Source organism: Rhinopithecus bieti, unplaced genomic scaffold (assembly GCF_001698545.2).
Source record: "Rhinopithecus bieti isolate Rb0 unplaced genomic scaffold, ASM169854v2 scaffold_19858, whole genome shotgun sequence".
Classification (NCBI taxonomy): Eukaryota; Metazoa; Chordata; class Mammalia; order Primates; family Cercopithecidae; genus Rhinopithecus; species Rhinopithecus bieti.
The window spans coordinates 1585550-1606641 of NW_016810077.1; the positions used below are offsets into that span (position 1 = coordinate 1585550).

At 38.0% G+C, this 21092-nt stretch overlaps 1 protein-coding gene across 6 annotated transcripts in view; it reads right to left on the reverse strand.

Annotated features, from left to right (window-relative positions):
- Positions 1 to 3753: 3753 nt before the first annotated feature.
- LRRC8C (leucine rich repeat containing 8 VRAC subunit C) overlaps positions 3754 to 21092 on the reverse strand; it is a 116153-nt gene continuing 98814 nt past the window's right edge. For 4 of the 6 annotated variants that reach the window (XM_017891262.1, XM_017891259.1, XM_017891260.1 and 1 more), the window contains one exon: positions 3754 to 10578. In XM_017891262.1, coding sequence (XP_017746751.1) covers positions 8305 to 10578 — 2274 coding nt within the window. In that variant the 3' untranslated portion in view covers positions 3754 to 8304. The remainder of the gene's footprint in view (positions 10579 to 21092) is intronic. The other 2 variants (XR_001889021.1, XM_017891258.1) reach the window with 2 other exon arrangements.

Consider the following 21092-nt stretch of genomic DNA (forward strand, 5'->3'; position numbering starts at 1 on the left):
GAGGTTCATCAAGAAAGAGAAGAATCTCACCTAGTTTTATGGATTGAATTCCATCCCCCCAAAAGATGTTGAAGTCCTACCTCTCAGGACCTGTGAATATGACCTTATTTGGAGAGACCTATATGGTCTTTGCAGATTATCAAGTTAAGATGAAGTCATAAGGGTGTATTACTATGTTCTTATAAAAAGGGGACATTTTGACATAGAGATACACACGGGGAGAATGTCATATGAAGATAAAGGCAGAGATGGAAGTAATGCATCTACAAATGAAGGATCATCAATGATTGCCAGCAAACTATCAAAAATGAGGAGAGAGGGATGCAACAAACTCTTCCTTACAGTCCTTGGAAGGAACCAACCCTGCTGCAAACATCGTGCTTTAGAACTGAGACAATACATTTCTGTTTAAGCCACCCAGTTTGTGGTACTTTGTCACGGTAGCCCGAAGAAACTCATGTACCTAGGAGTGAATTTGAACAGAGATGATGGTCCCTCACATTCTAAGGGCCTCAATTAACAGAGTTAGGCCTTTTGATTAATTCAATGTTTTTTTATTTTAGAGTCAACTGGGTACAAGTCACAATGGTAAGCACCACAGAGAAATACAGAGATAAAGAAGTCTTGGTTTCTGCACTCACTGGGCCTCCAACTTTGGAAGGAAAGATATGATAAGTCCTAAAGCAACATAATCCAAGTGGTAAGTGTCCTAAATAATGGGGCAGGTAGAAAGTGTTAAGAGAAAGTCTCAATAAGTCTTGAAAACTCTTTAAAAAGTCTCATGGATTTTAATACATGCAGGGCCTTAGATTGGATTTGGACGGACGAAACTGACAATAGAAAGGGCATTTCTATGAATATCCAACACTCTGCGTGTCCCTGTCTGATCAAAGTACATAAACAGAGTAAGTATAACTCCTTTATTATTGAGCCTACTTAAAGCATTTGTAGAATCCTGGATACATTTTTGTAAAATTTTTTTTCCTCCCTGTATATATAAGAATAAAACGATTCTAAATATTTGAAAACAACCCAGAATGCAACTTTTATCTTACAGTTGTTTACCATAGTGTAGTGCAGTGCTATTAAGAATATCCATGCAGGATATGGTTCAGCGGGTGGGGAGGTGGCAGGGGGGCGGGGATGGAGCATGTCATTATCAGTTTTTCCCGTAAGATTTTGAAGTTAACTTTCTGACATTTTCGATGCAAGTTCTTGATCAGATTTATAACTGAAGCACTTAATAGTCACTAGCAGTTTCTGAGTTAGGGAAAGTTACCCGAAAATAATTACCTAGCAGGTTTGCTGTACTTGAGATTTGATTATTTTAAAGTTGGTAGAATTTGAAGGGCAACAGATCACTATGAATTTTAGAAAGTGTGTGAAGTACTCCTTATCAGGAGTCTGCTTTCTAAGCTCCACTCTCCCCTTACCCCCCAACAAATGACAGCCTTATTTAATATAAACCAGGTGTTTAATCTGACATTCTTTGTATTTCCCATTTGACATGAAATCAGTTTCTTTGAGAGGTTACCTGGACTTAAGAAAATATTTACGTAGCTAAATGTTTAGATTGGGTTGTTTTGACTAAAGCTGAATCTCTAGTTTTTAATTTTACAAGTATGAATTTATTTTAAATACTTCATCACTTAAGGCTGTCAATATCCTGTCTTTGTTTCTAGATGCATAAATCTACTAAATCTGTTAGCATGCTGATATTGTTAAGGCTCAACGTGTGATTACCAGGAAAGTCTATGAGTCACACCAGCAGAGGTTAGAACCTGGGGGAGAGTTCAGAAAAAATAGTCTTCTAATTTTGAACAAATTGACTTCCTGTTGGAAAGGCTCACAGAAATGCCCTGCACCCATTAAATAAAACTTGGTTTTCATTTTGAGATCATTGTTGTACATGGCCTTTTAGAATTTTGTTAAGAGTGGCAACTCTGACAAACTACTTTTCATAAAGAAATTTAAATTATGAAGATATAATTTATACATACAGCTCAATAGACATGAACAGAACTCATTATTTCATAAGCTTGTGGACATTTATTGCTCAAATGCATAAGGAGTACATCTTCCCATTTTTGCATTGGTTTTCATTGTTCTTGGACTAAATCATCCTAAGAAAGATTTTTAAGCTATCTGAATATTAGAGTATGATTTTAACAAAATTGTCACACATAGTCTATGTTAAATTACAATGAAATCCCAAGAACCTTCCCAATTCAAAGTGAGGAAATGCTATATATATTTTTTTGCCATATCAGCATCACTGCTGGGGAGTAGAATAACTGTGGAGGAGACAAAAAATGTAAAACTTAGAGGTTGCCTCTTTTGTGTCATTTTCCTGAGACATCTGTTACCTGAGACTAATAAGGATTGAACCAAACAGTATTTATTTTTTAATGGCAAAAGTCTAGATGTAACTTGAGTTGAAATAAAATTAACTCTGTAGAGGATTGAAAAAAGCCCATTTTCTACTTATTCTCAAACTTTATAACAGAAAAATCCCTGGATTAAAATAATCGGAACAGCCAATTTGGTTTACATGTTTGATAACATCATTGCCTACCTTGTATCTTTTATGCAAAATATTCAAACTCTGAAAATATTCTATCACTTATGATATGCCTGATCATATAACTATTTTATTTGTCCTTAAATGTGTTCAAATATGTTTAAATGTGAAACCTACAGTATAGTCTGCTTTCAAATATCTATGCTCACACAAAATTATGTAGCTAATGAACAGCTTTCACTTTTTTCCTACTTGCAAATTTAGGATGACATTCAAAGTTACATTCAGAAATATGTGGGCCTTGTGCTCTGACAGTGTAAATACTCTGCTGAGTCTCAAATGAACTTTAATAACTTCCTTTTTATGCATTTACTTCTCTACCCAAATGAAAAGTTTATGTTGCTAGCCAATAGTAACTAATAACTAAATGAATTTAAAAATTTTCAGAATTTATCTCAATACTGTGTAAGTGAAAGGACTAGAAGATGGGACAGTGGAGAATGGCAGTGGGCAGAGTTTTTTCTGTACGTGCAGATTGCACTGAAATCGCCAGATGTCTCTAATCTACTGCATTCCCTAGCTCTTGTCTCCAGAATTTCTCCAGAGCTCTCACATGATCTCTTCTAATTTCTGCTACTCACACTTACATAGCCTCTGCCATCACACTCACCACCCTTCCTTATCTCAACAATCCTTCTCCAGAGGGCTGATGATCAGTAAAATAAACACTATTATTAATAAAAATACGTAAAGTGACTATTTAACTTTGAAAATTACCCATCATTTCTTATGCATAAGTGGTCATAAAGTTTCCTTGTAGAGGGCTTCCCTAAGCCTGGAGTGAATGTGGCTAATTAGAGGAGGCCTCCTAGCTGTGCAGGATCATGTCGATTCCTTTAAGTAACCACAGTCATTACTATAAGACTATTTACTGAAAGCTGAGCTGGACAGCCATTGTACAATCTGATCTGGCAAATGTATAGAAATTGCACTCCAGATTACATATTAAGGCACTAATTACCCAAATGAAACTCCAGGGGCACCTTAGGTAGATACAGTAAAGTGAATTAAGGAAGGAAATAATTAGTCACAATTACAGAAACTAGCTCTACACAAAGTGAAAGAATGCATGCAGCTTATTTCCTGCAGAGAAAAGGGAGCCTTAGTAATAGTTTAAGAAATGCAAATGATAAACATGATTTCTAAAAATGAGTAAGAGAGGAACAAATCTCTATTTTAAGTTATAAAATGACTTTATTTTCTGTTTCTATGTACTACATATCCAAATAACATTAAGACATTTTATCATGAGTTTGCACTATGACAAATCAACTTTCAAGCATTTTCTTGACCGTTTTGCCAGCATTTGACATACATACAGACAGAATAAACAAAGGGCAAAAAGAAAACTGAATGAGCACATAAGGCATGGAGTTTGAACTCCAATAAAAATATTCATTAAAGAGGAAGAATAAAGTTGGGGTGGAGAGAGGTATTCCAAAGAAAGAAACAAATTTACATCACATTAAAAACCATGCATAGGAACTGTTATCAAACACAGCCAAGAAATTAAGTTTTCCAAATTTATATACCCCCCTTTCAAGGTATTCTGATAAAAAAATTCCTTCGGGCAGGGGGAGATCCTCCTCCACCTTTCAAAAATGAGCTTAAGGATGCTACCTTTATCGGTGAGTGACTTTGGGAAGATGGAATGAGTGGATGCTTAGTTTAGACGGCTGGCAGGAAACTTTCAGAAGCATGTCACTGAGGCCTAAATCTTATAAAATCATGGCAGGTCTGGTGAAGACTATCCAAGTTTTCTTGCAATGTTTCTAAGCAAAAAGAAAAGATGAGAAAATTTTCTTGATCTTTTAGGCAGTCTCCTAAGAACCAAACTGTTTAGATAATTTGTTTTGCTAACTTGAGGTTAGTATGGAACGCTATCCTGAGTTACTAAGATCCTACTAACAATGTGACTGTTTGAATCACATTATCACATTAAGAAATCATAGGAGAATGTTAATTGAATCTTAATTTAGTCTCTAAAAGCAAAGTGGAATTATATTGAAATTGACCTTATCTGTTCACTACTAAGTACTGCTGACACTTTTTATAACGATGGATTAGGAATGTTTGCTGTTGAAATATATCATTTCTATTGATCAAGTATTTGGTATGAAATTAGATTAGAGGGTAAAAGAAACTACTTAAAGAATGAACTTTTCTTGTAATAGAAAATAAATAACAGCACAACCCTTCTTGGGGGAAGTGTTAATAAGAGATATAATGATTTTGTTTTTCTTTTTTAATATCAGCAATCCTGAAATAGTATACTTTAAGAATTTGGACTTCACTTACCCCAAGTAAATACAAGGAAGATTTTTGTCTAAGACCCTCTCCACAAAGACGACTTGAGAGCCAGGTAAATGGCTACATCTGAACAAAATACTCATAGCAGGTGTGTTTTCCAAGTCTTTCTGAAAAAGCAGTACCTACTGCATACGATGCAATGTAAATTGTTGAAACTCCTTTAAATAGATGGGAAATACAATGGTAGGGGAGGGGTGGGTGAAGAATAAGAAAAACACTTGAAATAAGAGATTTCATTGTATCAAGAATCTTTATATTAAAAAAGCTGTATTAAAAAAAAGCAAATCAAACCCCACACATAACAAGAAAATGCAATAGTTTCTGAGGTGTGGTCTTTGGTGAGTTCTATTGGGATATACTTATATGCTCTCTTTCAACCAGGCCATCACCAAACAACTGTTTGTTCTGTACTTAACAATTAAAACTGACAAAAAGACTTATCCATCATGAGCTTCAAGCAGCCATAGGAGTTAAGAACACATATGGTGCTTTTATATTTACACAAGCAATTTCTCATGAGTCCTATAGAGACTGGGGAAATAGAACTATACTAGTTATTCCTTTTTAGAAAGAGCACTTGTAAAATACAGAAAGTGATTAGATAAATATCCCTCTATACTGAATTGATCAGTTGAAGAACTTTAGAAAAGTCAGCAGTTCATTACCTGAGTTTCCCATTTAAAGGCTAAATAGTAATTAAATGCTTTTACTTAAGTGAACAAAACTTACAATATTAAAAGGGCCAGTGTCAGAAGATTTAGACTCAAAATTAAGTTTGAGGCTTTTGAAGGTTTATAAAATCTAATAGGAATATCTGAATTTTCCTTCTTAATTATAACATGAAGTCATAGAGCTATACTGACTTACTAAATGTTATCAAAACTTAGGTTGGGGTCAGCTTGCAAAATCATTAAAACCAAATCAATATTTTTTGGAATTTTGAGCAAAATTTTACAAGTGATAAAATGAATTATTAGTGACCTCGGTTACGAACCCATATAAGATTTTAGTTAACATCAGATAAAGACTTCAGCATAAGCATGATTTTAACCTGAAGAGATCCCTTTTGAAGGGTAATATAGAAAAAACTATAAATTTTATCCAGAAAAATAGTGCACTCGGTGTTTTGCCAGCAGTTACCTAAGCTTGCCTTTCAACAAGGTATTTTTGTCATGCTCAACCATGGACAATCGGCCAACAAATTATTTGTTTAAAACAGATATTATGTATTTAAAACTGAATACAACACACTGTTCAAACTCAGGATTCCAACAATATTCTGAAATTGAATACTTTATCATACAGGAACTATAACCATGTTATTATTCTGAGCACATTATTTCAATTTCGGGTCTAAATTAATCAGCAAAATCACCATTCTAAAACATTAACATAGAGCAGAAACTTAAAGCACTTTGGTCTGTATAATTAGATTATTAAACAAATCAAAAGAATCTCTTTCCCTAATGCTTCACCCCATGATGTATCGTAAAGTTGAAAACACAACTTAGGCACACATTTCTGAGGAGCAATTCCCATCATTGGTTTCTGTATACGAGTCAAAGTAGCATTGGGTCAATTCACCCAAGGAGCAATTTTAAAAAACAACATTTGGAAAACCCAAAGCATCTTTCTACTTTCTTTCAATGTTAAGTCACAAAACTTACTAGGATCAGTCCAGAGCTCAGAAAATAGTCAATGTGAATTTGGTACCTAAAACAAAGTTCTCATAATCAATGGTTCTGGTTCTGGGTCAAGGGCACAAATAGTGTATTTCATTTTCCTGTTCTACATGCTTAATAGTCAGTGAAATACTTTGCCCAAGAGCCCATGCTATGTTGGATTTTAAGTACAAAGGTAAATAAAAGCTCTGCTGATGGTCAGGCAAAAATTATTGCTAAGCAACAACCACTTAGCAATGTATTCACACTTCAATGAACAATTTTAGATGAGATACATATTTTCAGCCAGACAGCAGATGGAGTTCCCGTGCTTGTAGCACTAGTATTCACAGCAAGGGCAGGCTTGAGGGAAATCGATTAATATCCAGTCATCCCTCAGTATCATGGGGAATTGATTTCAGGATGCCCTCGGACACCAAAATCTGAGGATGTTCAAATCTTCGATATAAAATGGTGCAGAAATTGCATATAACCTATGCACATCCTCCCATATACTTTAAATTATCTCTAGGTAATTTATAATACCTAAAACAATGTAAATGCTATTTAAATAGTTGTTACACTGTATTGTTTTGGGAATAATGACAAGGAAAAAGTCTGTACATATTCAGCACAGACACAACTTCCTTTTTGAACAGCTTCCATCTACAGTTGGTGAAATCCACAGATGCAGAACCCACAAGTACGGAAGGCTGACTGTATATATAACTGGATTATTTTGTGCAACAGGCAAAATTTGAATAGATTACCACTGCCACACTGTGCTGAGAAAAAGAGAGGGCCTCACTGGAGCACACCAGCTCTTTAACAGGGTGCTTTAGTAAATTTTTTTTCCATCTGATGCAGCCGCATATCAATCAAGATATGAAACATGATTAAATTACTCAAAAACCAGGCTTCTAATTCTATGATTTTTAAATGTAATTACCGACTAGAATATTAAAATAAATCTAGGTTCTCCAAGGTTGTTCACCAGGACTACATAGCAGTATTGAGATGAAGGTGGGAGGAGCCTCTGTATTTAGGTTTTAAATATTTTAAAAATGTTGGTAAAATGCAAATAAGTTAAATGATAGAGGACTAATTCAAACATACCAGCCACTAAAGATTATTTTCTTCCCTCACAAAAACCTTGCCTAAGGATAACAAGAACTGTCAGATATATGAAATAATACAATTTAGGGTTTTGTTGGAGGCAGGGGAACATTTAAAATACTCTATGACAATGCACTTATGTGAAGTTCCACTGAATGAAGGTCTTGGCCAATGGAGAAGGCAGCTGGTAATAAAATAACTAGCACAGATTCCTTGATACACACATAATGAAAACAAAAATAAGAAACCTGTACAGGTGTAAACAAGTTACAAATGGCCTTGGCAAAATATCTTCCTCTATTTAAAAAATGCCAAAAAGCATGCAACTTGTAATTCCCTCCTTTCCACAAGAATGAACTAAAAAACAAAAACAAAAAACCAAATGGAACCATCTCTTTCTGTCAGTAGATAATAGATACATTGTGTTTCAAGACAAATAAAACTTTAAAATATTAATATTGAAAAAATACAATTAAATTTTATTAAAATACATACTCCTTACGCAATCTTTGTGTACATTTTTGTTTTGTGTGAAAAGGAAAAAAAAATTAAAATAGGAAAGGCATTAAGACTACCTAATTATTCATACTGTATTTGGTAGAAGCATGTTTCAGTCAAACTTTAACGAAAAATAAGTTATTCTGTTTTCATTAGCTCCCGGACATCAGAAGGCAGAGTTTCAAACAGAGCATCTTCCACAACTAAACCAGCTCGCTTCAGAGCCCGACAGTCACCCAGTTCAGGAGGGAGGATTTCAAAGTGATTACCTTTTACATCTAAGTAGGAAAGAAAGAGTAAATTTCCAATTTTCGGTGAAAGTACAGATAGGCTGTTTTTCCCAATCTTCAGAGTTTTAAGTTTCTTGCAGAAGTAGAGTTCATCTGGAAGGCTTTCCACTTTATTACAAGTGATGGAAAAATACTGTAAACTTTGTAGAACTCCGATTTCAGGTGGGATAAATCGAATGTCATTGTACGATAAGTCCAAGTATCGGATCTTGTTGCATAGGAAGAGGTGGGAAGGCAGCACCTCTATTTTATTGTGACTAAAGGACAGGCGTTCCAGGCTGGTGAGTTTCTTTATATGCTCTGGGATGTAAGTGATGCTGTTATGCCACAGTTTTAGCACTGTCAACTTTCTCAAGTGCTGAAAGCTAACGATTTCTTCTATAGATTTCAGATTGTTTTCCTTCAGGTCCAATTCCTGGAGGCTGAGTAGGCTGAACACAGCATGAGGAATACGCTCCAGGTCACAGTGGACCAACTCCAGCTCTGTCAGATTGGTCATCTTCTTTAAGTTGTTGAGCATCACCAGCTTGGTGCCATCATTATGTATGCACATCTTCTGGAGATGGCTGGAAACATCAACCACTGCCTGAGGGATTTTGGAAACATTGCTTTTGATAGAGAGAATTTTAAGGCTTTTGAGATCCCGCAGAGACTCCAGGGTGACATTTCTGGAAATATCATGACTTAGAGAGCCAACTAGGTACAGCTCTTCCAGATTTCGGAGCCCATACATCCAGGGGGGGAGTTCCCTCATGTCATCAAACTTGACACTCAAGACCTTGAGGTTTTCCTTCAGGAAAGAGAGCGCCGCACTGTGGATTTTGACAGAACATTGGTGCAGAGAGAGCTCTTGAAGATTGTCTAGCTGTGCAATGGTGGCAGGTATCATTACGTTCTTAATGATTTCAAGTTTTAGAGATTGCAACTCTGTGATTTCAAATACAGTGTCTGGAAGGCCAGAGAGCATGATAAGAGGCAATTCCAGTCGATTATGGGCATTTGTCTGTAGCTTCTGCCTCAGTTTATCAGGAGTCCATTCGTTATTTAAGTTCAGCTGCTTTAATTTGTTTTCACTGACTTCAGACAGGAACACTGCAAATCTCTTGGAATAGAGAGGGTCATACTGATCTATCATATGAAGCATAAAAGCAAAGTCATTTTTCACATCTGGAATATCATCAATTCCAGTCTCCTGCCGGACATACTCAAAGGAATATTCCCGTAGAGAACGGTAGAACAGCCAGTATAAGGTATAAAGGCACGTCAATCCATAGATACTAACAAAGCACAGATAGCAAAAGGACAGCTTTGAGAACAAGTGTGCCATGGTATGATTGCAAGAAAAGTTTTTGTATCCAGTCATGTCCTGAATGTCCACATTACAGTCCACTGTAAACTGGACCTTGGAAACCAGAGCACTATTATATGCAATGATGATTAGGAATTTGATAACCTTAAGTACAGTCTGGCGAACATACATGGCATATAGAATATCGCCTTCTTCCACATGCAGCCTGAACTTCTTCACCTTCTCAAATAAGGCCTTTGCCTGCTCACCTTCCTTTTTATCCAGAGCCCCTGCAGTGGATTTATCAACCACAAACTTCTCAGGAATGGACTTTAAAGACTGAGAGTTGACCAGGCTGCCTTCTGGACCAGATTGGGCGGTGTTGGACCTGTTCATGTTGTTCTTCCTGTTGTCCTTTTCTTCTGAGTCCTCCCCAGACACTTCAGATAAAGCCCGTGTGGTCCAAGGAGAATCAAAACACTTCCCCAGAATGGAGATGAAATGTTCTATTTTGGAGCTGGAGCCAGGGAATTTGAACCAAAAGTTACTGCAGAGCATAAAGACCAAGGTATGGATGAGGACAAGGTAAGGGAAATACTTGGCATACCAGTGGAGGGCTCGCTCATAACACATCTGGTTTATAAAGCTGTACTGCTGAAGGTCCAAATCTGTCTTCAGGCCTTTCATTTCCACAGTGATGGGGTTAGCAGGAGATGGTTTAGGTGGAGGCAGTGGAGTGGTACTGGCAACTGCTTGAGAGACATTCGAAAGGGAAGAGTGGTTCTGAGCAGGCTGCACTCTTTTCGGAAGGCAGATTATCTTGTCTTGCATGACCTGAAACACAGAAATAATATTTTCAAATTGTATTACTCAAAGAGCTTTCATAATGTCATTACTGCAAGGAAAGCATCAGTAACATCCAATAAATGTCTATTTCCTCTGCCTGGAGAATACAACGTTCAATTCCAGCACCAAGATTTTATTCTTAGCTCATATATTGGAAAAATGAAATATCTGACTTTGTTCATCATGTCTAAGTTATGACATAAAACAGTGGTTTTTCAGGTCATAGAACAACTCACAAGAAAATAAATACTTAGGGAACATTCATGTGTTTTAAAAAATTAGCAGCCAGCCGCAGTGGCTCACAACTGTAATCCAAGCACTTTGTGAGGCCGAGGCGGGTGGATCACCTGAGATCAGGAGTTTGAAACCAGCCTGGCCAACATGGTGAAACCCCGTCTCTACTAAAAATACAAAAATTAGCTGGGCGTGGTGGGCGCCTGTAATTCCAGGTACTTGGGAGGTTGAGGTAGGAGAATTGCTTGAACCCAGGAGGTGGAGGTTGCAGTGAGCCGAGATCGTGCCACTGCACTCCAACATGGGCGACAAGAGCAAAACTTTGTCTCAAAAAAAAAAAAAAAAAAAAAAATTAGCAAGTCTCTCACTGGATTCTGGGAGAATCAGTCACCAATCTGGGAAGTATATCACCTTCTCAGACTCAATCTTGAGTTAGATGTCCCCAAAGATTGTATCAGTCTGTGTATGAGAAGCAGAAAGATAAGAACGAGGAACTATGAAAGAAATTCCTATTTTGTTTCCCCCTTCTTTTTCTATACATATTCTAGACTGTATATATAGATTAATACGAATGAATGTAATGGAAATTTTGCTAAGCTTTTATAAAAACTATTCCTTCAGAGAGAGATAAAAAAATACAGAAGTGTTCAATAGTAAAATAATTGTTTAGGTTTGCTAGCGTTTCACACAAAATATTACATTGAGAACCACCATCCTTCTACCAATGCTTCAGTTTGTTGAAAAGAATATTAAGCTGTAAGAATGTCCAGCCGACTCAAAAAATTGCAATTTGGGAAAGAGAGAATGAATGCACCCTTTTTGAAGATAAGGTAGGATGTGACAGAATACACATTGAATTGACCTAGAGGAATCATCTTCAGGAGGAGGCCCATGTAAGTGGAACTCTATGAACAAAAAGTTGACAATTCAAAGAAAGAATAACCAAAGGGTATTCAGCAATGACATGTGGAATTAATAATGCAGGGAAAGTCTATTTGTACCTTAAAATGTCAAATGGCTGGAAATCCACAATGTTTAGTGATTCTGCACCAACAGTGGTTAGTGATTTTGCCACATCAAAGTCCTTTACCTTGATTATAGGCATAGAAACTGAACCCATTGTAAAGTGGTCTGCTATAGCATGGTAAGGTGACCACAAGCTGGTGACAAGGGAACTAGCATCCCACCATATAGAAGCGTGAGGCTGATGACAGAGTGAAGCACCCAACACTTCATAAAGTGTCTAGTACATGCAAGACCACCAGTGTATATTTGCTGAGAAAGGAAATGAATCCAAAATTGCCAATAGTCCTTCCAGTTCAGGGTTGTCATCAGTCTGGGTGTGCAGGACACCTCTTCCAGGAATGAAGATGAAGATGGTGATTACAGTGATGACAGCAGTAAACTTCTGTTGTGCTTAATATGCAATTGATCGTCTTTTCATAAAGTCATGGGCATTAATTCTGTTAATTGCCCTCTTAATCAGATGACAGCAAGTACTCTTATTATTTCCATTTTATAGATGAGGAGACTGAGGCATGGACTCAGGTTAAGTAACTTGCCTAATGTCATCTAGCTCAGAATCACCTAGACCCAGAGCCCATATCCGCATTTTCCCGAATGTCTAGGATTAAGTCAGAAGGATCCCGATTTGACTTTATCTTAACAAATCATTTTGCAGAAGCAAGTCACATTTTACGGAAAAGGCTTACTGCTTGCCATGTCTTATGCAGATAACAAGAAATGAGATTGCGGGAAGAGAGGAGGTTTCACCACAAGAATTATAAAGTTCTGTCTTGGAAGATAAAGCAGGGGGCAACTATTTACTATTTAAATCAAAAGAATGCAGGTAAGAACAAATGCGATTGCATTTAGAGGATTCAGATGGGTACTGAGATGTGAGAATTCAGCAGTGGTCTTCAAACATTTCTATTACTTAGAGGAAAATGTTGAGTATGCCTACCCACTATATTTATGTCTTCCTATAATTAATGAATATTGACATCAATCAATATGTCAAATAATCAAAAAGCTAACTTATTTCAAGTTTAAAATAAATATAGAGAAAAGTTTTCACTTTTATTTCGCATATCAATGGAGCATTCATCATATTTCTTGGGATTCAAGCACCATACTTTGGAAACCCCTGGAATAAAATAAAAACAAAAAACAAACAAACAAAAAACCACCAGGAGAAAGCCCAGACAAATACTAGACTATCTTGAAGAAACATAAAAGAGAAGGGCTTGGGATCATGTTCCAGATGCTTTCCTGTTCATGATCTCATTTAATGCTCCAACAACTTGGGAAGTAGGCAGAGGGAGGGGACCAGAGATCAGCAGGGAAAAGGAATGTGCTTCCTTGAGCACATTCTTCAAGAGTGACACCCTTGAACTATTGTTAATATGACATTGTTAATTATATGATGAACATACAGGCCAGGCACAGTGGCTCACGCTTGTAATCCCAGCATTTTGGAGACCCAGGCGGGCAGATCCTGAGGTCAGGAGATCGAGACCATCCTGGCTAATATGGTGAAACCCCGTCTCTACTAAAAATACAAAAAATTAGCCTGGCGTGGTGGCGGGAGCCTGTAGTCCAAGTTACTCGGTAGGCTGAGACAGGAGAATGGAGTGAACTCAGGAGGCAGAGCTTGCGGTGAGCTGAGATTTCACCACTGCACTCCAGCCTGGGCAACAGAGTGAGACTCTGTCTCAAAAAATAAAAATAAAAAAATAAAAAAATAGCAAATACAGAGGAATCAGTGTAAAAGCAAGATTAAATAGAAGGTAAAAAGGGAGGCATCTTCTCATCTCCTTACGGTGCTAAGTTCCTGCTAAGCAACCAAGTGGGCCCCATTTCTGTACCCCTGCCTGACCCCTTCCCGAGGCTTGCTCCTAATGGAAGAAGATAGTGGACTTCAGGAACTTGGCTGCCGTATAGGATTGTAGGTGATGCACTGTACCAGGGTGCCCAGCTGAAGGGCAAGTGTAGGTTGAAATCTAGCTTGTGTACCTCTCACTCAGCTGTGTGCACTTGGGGTTATGGCCACACAGTGCAACTGCGCTTTTATATTTTGCACAAAAATGTCTAATTAGCTGGAATCTGCCATGCTGGAGAATTAGGTCACATTCTTTCCATTCTACAGAAAAAGAAACTGACCAAGGTTTAGAAAACTTCAATGACCTGCACACGTTCACACAGTTAGGAAATGGCAGAACAGGAATTTAAACCTGTCTTTTCTTTCCAGCCTAGTGTTCTTCCACCACTCCCCACATTCTTCTCATTTCACCTAGCTTCTGCTAGGATGGCTTTGTAGAGAACAGCCCAGCGTAGGAAGCTTACACCACAGGCAATCTCCAGAAGTTCTCTTCACTCTTTTGACTTCATATTTCTCTTTCATTCCTTCATGAAGATATTTTTTGAAGCGTGCCTACTCAAATCTCAGGAGAACAAAGACAGTGATCTATTTTCTAAAAGCTGTTAATCACCCAGAAATGAGCCCTGAGAAGAAAACAATACTGGAATTTAGTCACTAAGAACAGTAGCATCTCATGCTGCTGAGGGAACACATCACAAGAGGACTCCTGCAGAGAGGCAGCTCTGAGTAGAATTCCAAAAGAATGTGAGGGCTGGCTGTCAAATCCAGGACTACGAAAAGAAACAGCCAGGTTAAGAGGTCCAACAGTAAACAGTATGAAGATTTAAACAGTGCCATAGCTACAAGAGAGAGGAAGTTACCGTCCGTGTTAAATAGAAACTGTATTTCTGAACACTGCAATGTTGGGAAGAACTGGGAAAAGGATCAGAATTTTCAAAGAGAAAAATAAGGAAAAAAAAAAAAATAAGGCAGGCAGGCTTCTTCTTTCTTCTCTTCTTTCTTCTTTTTCCTTCTTCTTCCGTCTCCTTCTCCTTTTCCTTCCTCTTTTAACAAAAAAGGTTAAACAGTGTTTTTGCCATGTCTGGGTAACAGTAGCCTGTGAGAATTAGGAAGTTTTTGTTTTATCTTTCCTATCCTTTTGAGAAGTCTGCCTAATCAGACCTATACTTCACGTTTCTTTTTCTTTACACAGTAATTTAAAGATCAGGGTGGAAAACAAGCCTTAAAGAAAGGCTACAAAGCAAATCTCAAAAGAATAGTTGTAGGGTTTCAGGCTGTTGGTACAGGACTAAGAAAGAGTGCTTGGAGTAGGGGCAGGGAGAAAGTGCCCAACCGCATCCCCTTTTACAAAGCCCTGAGGCTCAGTTAATCACCAGCAGCTCATCCACACACATCATCACATGGAAGCATTCCACCATTTTCTTTCAAGGGCAACTCTCAGCTGCTTTTGGAGGAAAAAGGCTTGAGAATGGAGTTACATGGTGTCTTTATGTAGGAAGAGGGAGAGAAAAAGGGGGAAGAAATTGGGGGAAGTGGTGAAGAAAAAAAATCAAAATGAACAAGGGAACCTGATCCAAAATGCATAAAAGTGAGAAAAATTAATATTCTAAAAGCTGCTATGGGAATTCCGAGAATTCTTAGAATGAAATCATTTATGGTAAGGAAAATGTCTAAGTGAAGGAGGAAAAGAGGGACACAGAAGAATGAGACACTGGGAGCAAGGGTCGGATTAAGCCAAGGTACAAAGAGACAGCTAAACTGCCTACTTTACATTGGAGTGAACAGGCTTGGAAGTAGGAGGAGGTGAATCAGGAGAGCACGGACAGGCTAGAAGGGAAGAAGAAAATTAGGTCAAGCCACACAGCAGGTGGTTGGAGTATATGCTCATTATTTCTATTTTGAGATACAAATACCTTTCAATCTCTCTCAAATCTTTAGTAAAATCTGCTACACACACACACACTCACACACACGCCAGCCACACCTTTTATGAATGCATTTTGTAGAATCACAGCAAATTTCACGCCGTGATCAAAGTTATACAGAGTTTACCTGGGACAGGTAATCTAAGGGTTTCCATGGAAGCAGAAACTGGGACCATGGGAACCTAATCCTTCTAGGAACCTGCCTGGGGACATTAGACTGGGGATTGACCCAATATCCTCTGGACCTTTTTTTTTTGTTTTTTTTGAGACGGAGTCTTGCTCTGTCACCCAGGCTGGAGTGCAGTGGCACGATCTCAGCTCACTGCAACCTCTGCCTCCTGGGTTAAAGTGATTCTTCTGCCTCAGCCTCCGAAGTAGCTGGGACTACAGGTGCGTGCCACCACACCCGACTAATTTTTGTATTTTTAGTAGAGATGGGGTTTCACCATATTGGCCAGGCTGGTCTTGATCTCCTAACCTTGTGATCTGCCCACCTTGGCCTCCCAAAGTACTGGGATTACAGGAGTGAGCCACCATGCCCTGCCTATCCTCTGGATCTTTAGGAACAACTGACACCAGGAGTATAAAACACTCCTCAAGGCTTCCCAATTAAAATCCTTCGAGAGAAAAATGTACACATAAACTTGTTCCATGACTGTGATAATATCTACGCAGTACTTACGGAAAAGAAACCCAAGGGTTGCAATAACTGGTTAAATGGATTCATTAAAATTTGGATTCTTCAATTCTGATCTGCAAATCATCATATTGAGAAAGCACAACAGCTATTTTTGAAAAGATAAAAGAGGATCTTGAAGATCCTTCCTCAATTCTAAGGTCAATGAAATAAGTTGAATTTCTTGCTTTTGCTTTCTATGGGGGAGGGGAAGGGTTTCAAGAGAAGCATAGGCCAAAATTCAAGCTTTCTAAAAAAAGGAACAACCCATCCAAACCTGCCTGAAAATGCTGTTCGAATTAGGAAGAGAAATCAAATATTTTAAATTGTAACTATCAGACTTAGAGATGCATTTTTTTTTTTTTTTTTTTTTTTTTTTTTTTTTTTTTTTTTTGAGACAGAGTCTCGCTCTGTTTGGCCCAGGGCTGGGGAGTGCAGTGGCCGGATCTCAGCTCACTGCAAAAGCTCCGCCTCCTGGGTTTATGCCATTCTCCTGGCCTCAAGCCTCCCGAGTAGCTGGGACTACAGGCACCCGCCACCTCTCACCCGGCTAGTTTTTGTATTTTTTAGTAAGGAGACGGGGTTTCACCGGATTTAGCCAAGGATGGTCTCGATTCTCCTGACCTCGGGTGATCCGCCCCGTCGCCTCCCAAAGTGCTGGGATTACAGAGAGATGCATTTTAAGTGGAGTATGCGCACACTTTATTGCATACTGAAATACCTTGAATGGTCAATGTGAAATTAGGGCCTTTTAATAGAAATTTTCACTATTTTAAGTCATAATATTTATGGCTACATTTTTGTATGATGTACGTTTAGTCTTAGTCCTTTGTTAGAATCATTAAGACACATCAGGATGACACTTATTTAGGCAGTTGCCAGAAAAGTATGGAAGTGAAAAGTAGAATCCACCTGTGATAACCAGTTGAAAAGGTACCACATTTGCATGAATGAGACACCAAGGGGCTGAGGTTAAAACAAAATAAAACCACTTAGCTTCAGAGAAACTGCCTGAAATAACAAAGAGCATATAAACAAAGGCAGCTTATCTACTACATGCCAGACATGTAGAACATACATGCTGAATTCTGAGTGTGCCTCAGGAAAAGTCAATCATTCTGGAGTAGTATCTACTATATGTCAGTTGTTATGTTTGGGATACCAATAAGAACAAAAAGCCCTTCAAAGTCAAGCACAGGAGTGAGACATCTAAATCAGTAATTAGTGTGACAAGTGTCAAATTTGTGCTTGTCTTTCACAATAAACTTTATCATCAAATTATGTAGATACAGAAAAAAAAATCCTAGTAGTATTTTTATTGGGATCACTTTACAAGTTAAGAACTGACATGATGTTGATTCTTCCTCCTTATAGTGTGTATTTTTACTTGTTTGCATCTAATTTTGTGCCTTTCAGGAGTGTTTTATAGTTTTCTCACATAGATTTTGTACATTATGAAGTTATGTCTATGTATTTTATTTTTTTGCTACTGTAAATCTGTCTTTTAAAAAAACATTTATTTATTGTTGAGACAGGGTCTTGCTCTGTTGCCAGGCTGGGGTGCAGTGGCATGATCTTGGCTCACTGCAACCTCCAGCTCCCGGGTTCAAGTGCTTTTCCAGCCTCAGCCTCCTGAGTGGCTGGGACCACAGGCATGCACCACCATATCTGGCTAATTTTTGTATTTTTTTGTAGATATGGGGTTTTACCATGTTGCCCAGGCTGGTCTTAAACTCCCGTGCTCAAAACGATCTGCCCGCCTCGGTCTCCCAAAGTGCTGGGATTACAGGCCTCATGTGAGCCACCGCACCCGGCCAAAACATTTATTTTTAACACAGAAGGTAGAGTCCTCCCTTTCCTTCTTCCTATTCCCACTGCCATTCCTTCGTGAGCCCTGATAAGTTTGGTGTATACCATTCCAGATCTATGTCTGTGCGTTTACATGTACACAATATATAAACAAATAAGATCTTACTAGATGTATTGTCCCTGCACCCTGAGTTTTTCTCTTTCATGGTATGTCTTGAAGCTGTTAATACATTGGCACCTGGATATCTACTTCATTCTAAGTGCCATGGAGTTACATATTGTGGATGTACTATAATTTACGGAAGACATTCCCATGATGACATGCATGTAGGGAGTTTTGCTACTAAAAAATGTGTTAGTCTCAAAAGGTTACATACTATCTGATTTACAAGGCATTCTGAAAAATAGGACAGAGAGATGAGGACATAGAACAGATCAGAGGTTAAAGGCTGAGGTTGGGGGGTTCATTGCAAAGGTCAGCAGCAGGAATTCTTTGGGGTGTTGAGATTCTTCTGTATCGTGTTTGTGGTGGTGGTTACAAGAACCTGTGCATATTAGAAAACTAAATATATACCTTGTTTAGATAAAGGTGTATTCTTGAAGATGGGAGGGCTAAATGCTATCTAATATTAACATTACTCTACCAGCTTTTCTGGGTATTTGTGTTATATTATCTTTTAATCTCTATTTTACCCTTATAATATTTTAGGTTTCTGCCTTTTGAATTTTTAAAAAAAAAAACTAACCACTCCTTTCTTTCTATAAGTGAACTTAATCCATTATTTTGCTCACTCATATTTGGATATTTGCACTTATTTCTAGATTTTAATTTTCATTTATACTTTTCCCTTCTCCTTCCTGCCTTCTACTGCACTGGTCATTTTTTCTCTATCTCCTATATCCCACCCAACCCCTTCTCAGCTGGTTAGGAAGATAGCAACTGTATTTCTGATCTTCTAGAGGTTATCTATAATTTCTTAAAATGTACATTTAAAATTTTTAGTATCTCCACACCACTTCCAAGAATATGTTGTAACTACCCACTGAACTAGACCAGTTTGTTGTTCTGAGTTTGTTTTCGCTGTCTTTTGAAACACCTTTTTTTTTTTGCCATCTGTACTTGATTGTGTTTGTTTATATATTTATTAAATTATGAGTCACTAGTTTTCTTAGATCCCATAACTTCTCCCTGGGTTCATTTTCCTTTTGGTTGAAGCGTACACCTTAATAACTCTTAATAAAAGTCTGTGGATGGGAAACTCATATATCCTGTAAGACTGAGAATTCCTATATTGCTTTCCTTCTTCAGTAATTATTTGGTAAGTTATACAACTCTGTTTTGATAGTAATTTCCTCTCAGCATTTAAAAATATTATTACATTTTCCCTGCCGTATATTTTTTCTGATGAGAAGCTGGCTGTCAGTTTGTGTTCTTTAGTGCACAATCTATCTTTAAGGTAGCTTTTAAGATTTTACCTTTAGTCTCAGGATTTTCTGCAGGTTCACTTTAATTCTGAATATATGTGGATTAATCCTACTCCGTATCTGGGACTAAGGACTTGACTTTCTTTAATTTTGGGAAATTAAAGCAAATATTTCTTCAAATATTGCTCCATCCTTTCTTCCATTTTCTTCTACAGTTACTCTGAGATGTATGTTAGTGTCTCTCAGTCTGTCTTTTATGAGTGTGCGTTTTGATTCCTGTCTCTCTCTGTGCCGGGCTCTGGGTAAACTCAGAACTCTTGTTTAATTCATTACTTCTTTATGCTACTGAGTACAGTCCAGTTATTCTATCTGTTGATATTTTATAATTCATTGACTTTATTTCCAAGATTTCTAAATTTGTTATATCAGCTCTTAAGTCATATCTACCTACTTTACTGATTGACTGATTGAGATAGGAGATACGGTCTTGCTGTGTTGCCCAGGCTGGAGTGCAGTAGCGTGATCATGGCGCACAGCAGCTTCAAAATCCTGGGATCAAGTGATCCTCCCACCTCAGCCTGCCATGTAGCTGGGGATACAGGTGTGTGCCACCATGGCTGGCTAACTAAATTTTTTTTTTTTTTTTAAGAGATGGGGTCTTGCCATGCTGCCCAGGCTAGTTTTGAACTCCTGGGCTCAAGCGAGGTGCCTCCCAAAGTGCAGGGATTATAGGTGTTTGCCACTGTACCCAGTCCCTACTTTTTATTATTATTATACTTGAAGTTCTAGGGTACATGTGCATAATGTGCAGGTTTGTTACATATGTACACTTGTGCCATTTGGTGTGCTGCACCCATTAACTCGTCATTTACATTAGGTATATCTCCTAATGCTATCCCTCCCCCCTACCCGCTCCCCACAATAGGCCCCAGTGTGTGATGTTCCCCTTCCTGTGTCCAAGTGTTCTCATTGTTCAATTCCTACCTATGAGTGAGAACATACGGTGTTTGGTTTTCTGTTCTTGCCATAGTTTGCTGAGAATGATGGTTTCTAGCTGCATCCGTGTCCCTACAAGGGACACGAAATCATCCTTTTTAATGGCTGCATAGTATTCCATGGTGTATATGTGCCACATTTTCTTAATCCAGTCTGTCACTGATGGACATTTGGGTTGATTCTAAGTCTTTCCTATTGTGAATAGTGCCACAATAAACATATGTGTGCATGTGTCTTTATAGCAGCATGATTTATAATCCTTTGGGTATATACCCAGTAATAGGATGGCTGGGTCAAATGGTATTTCTAGTTCTAGATCCTGGAGGAATCGCCACACTGTTTTCCACAATGGTCGAACTAGTTTACAGTCCCACCAACAGTATAAAAGTGTTCCTATTTCTCCACATCCTCTCCACCACCTGTTGTTTCCTGATTTTTTAATGATTGCCATTCTAACTGGTGTGAGATGGTATCTCATTGTGGTTTTGATTTGCATTTCTCTGATGGCGAGTGATGATGAGCATTTTTTCATGTGTCTGTTGGCTGTATGAATGTC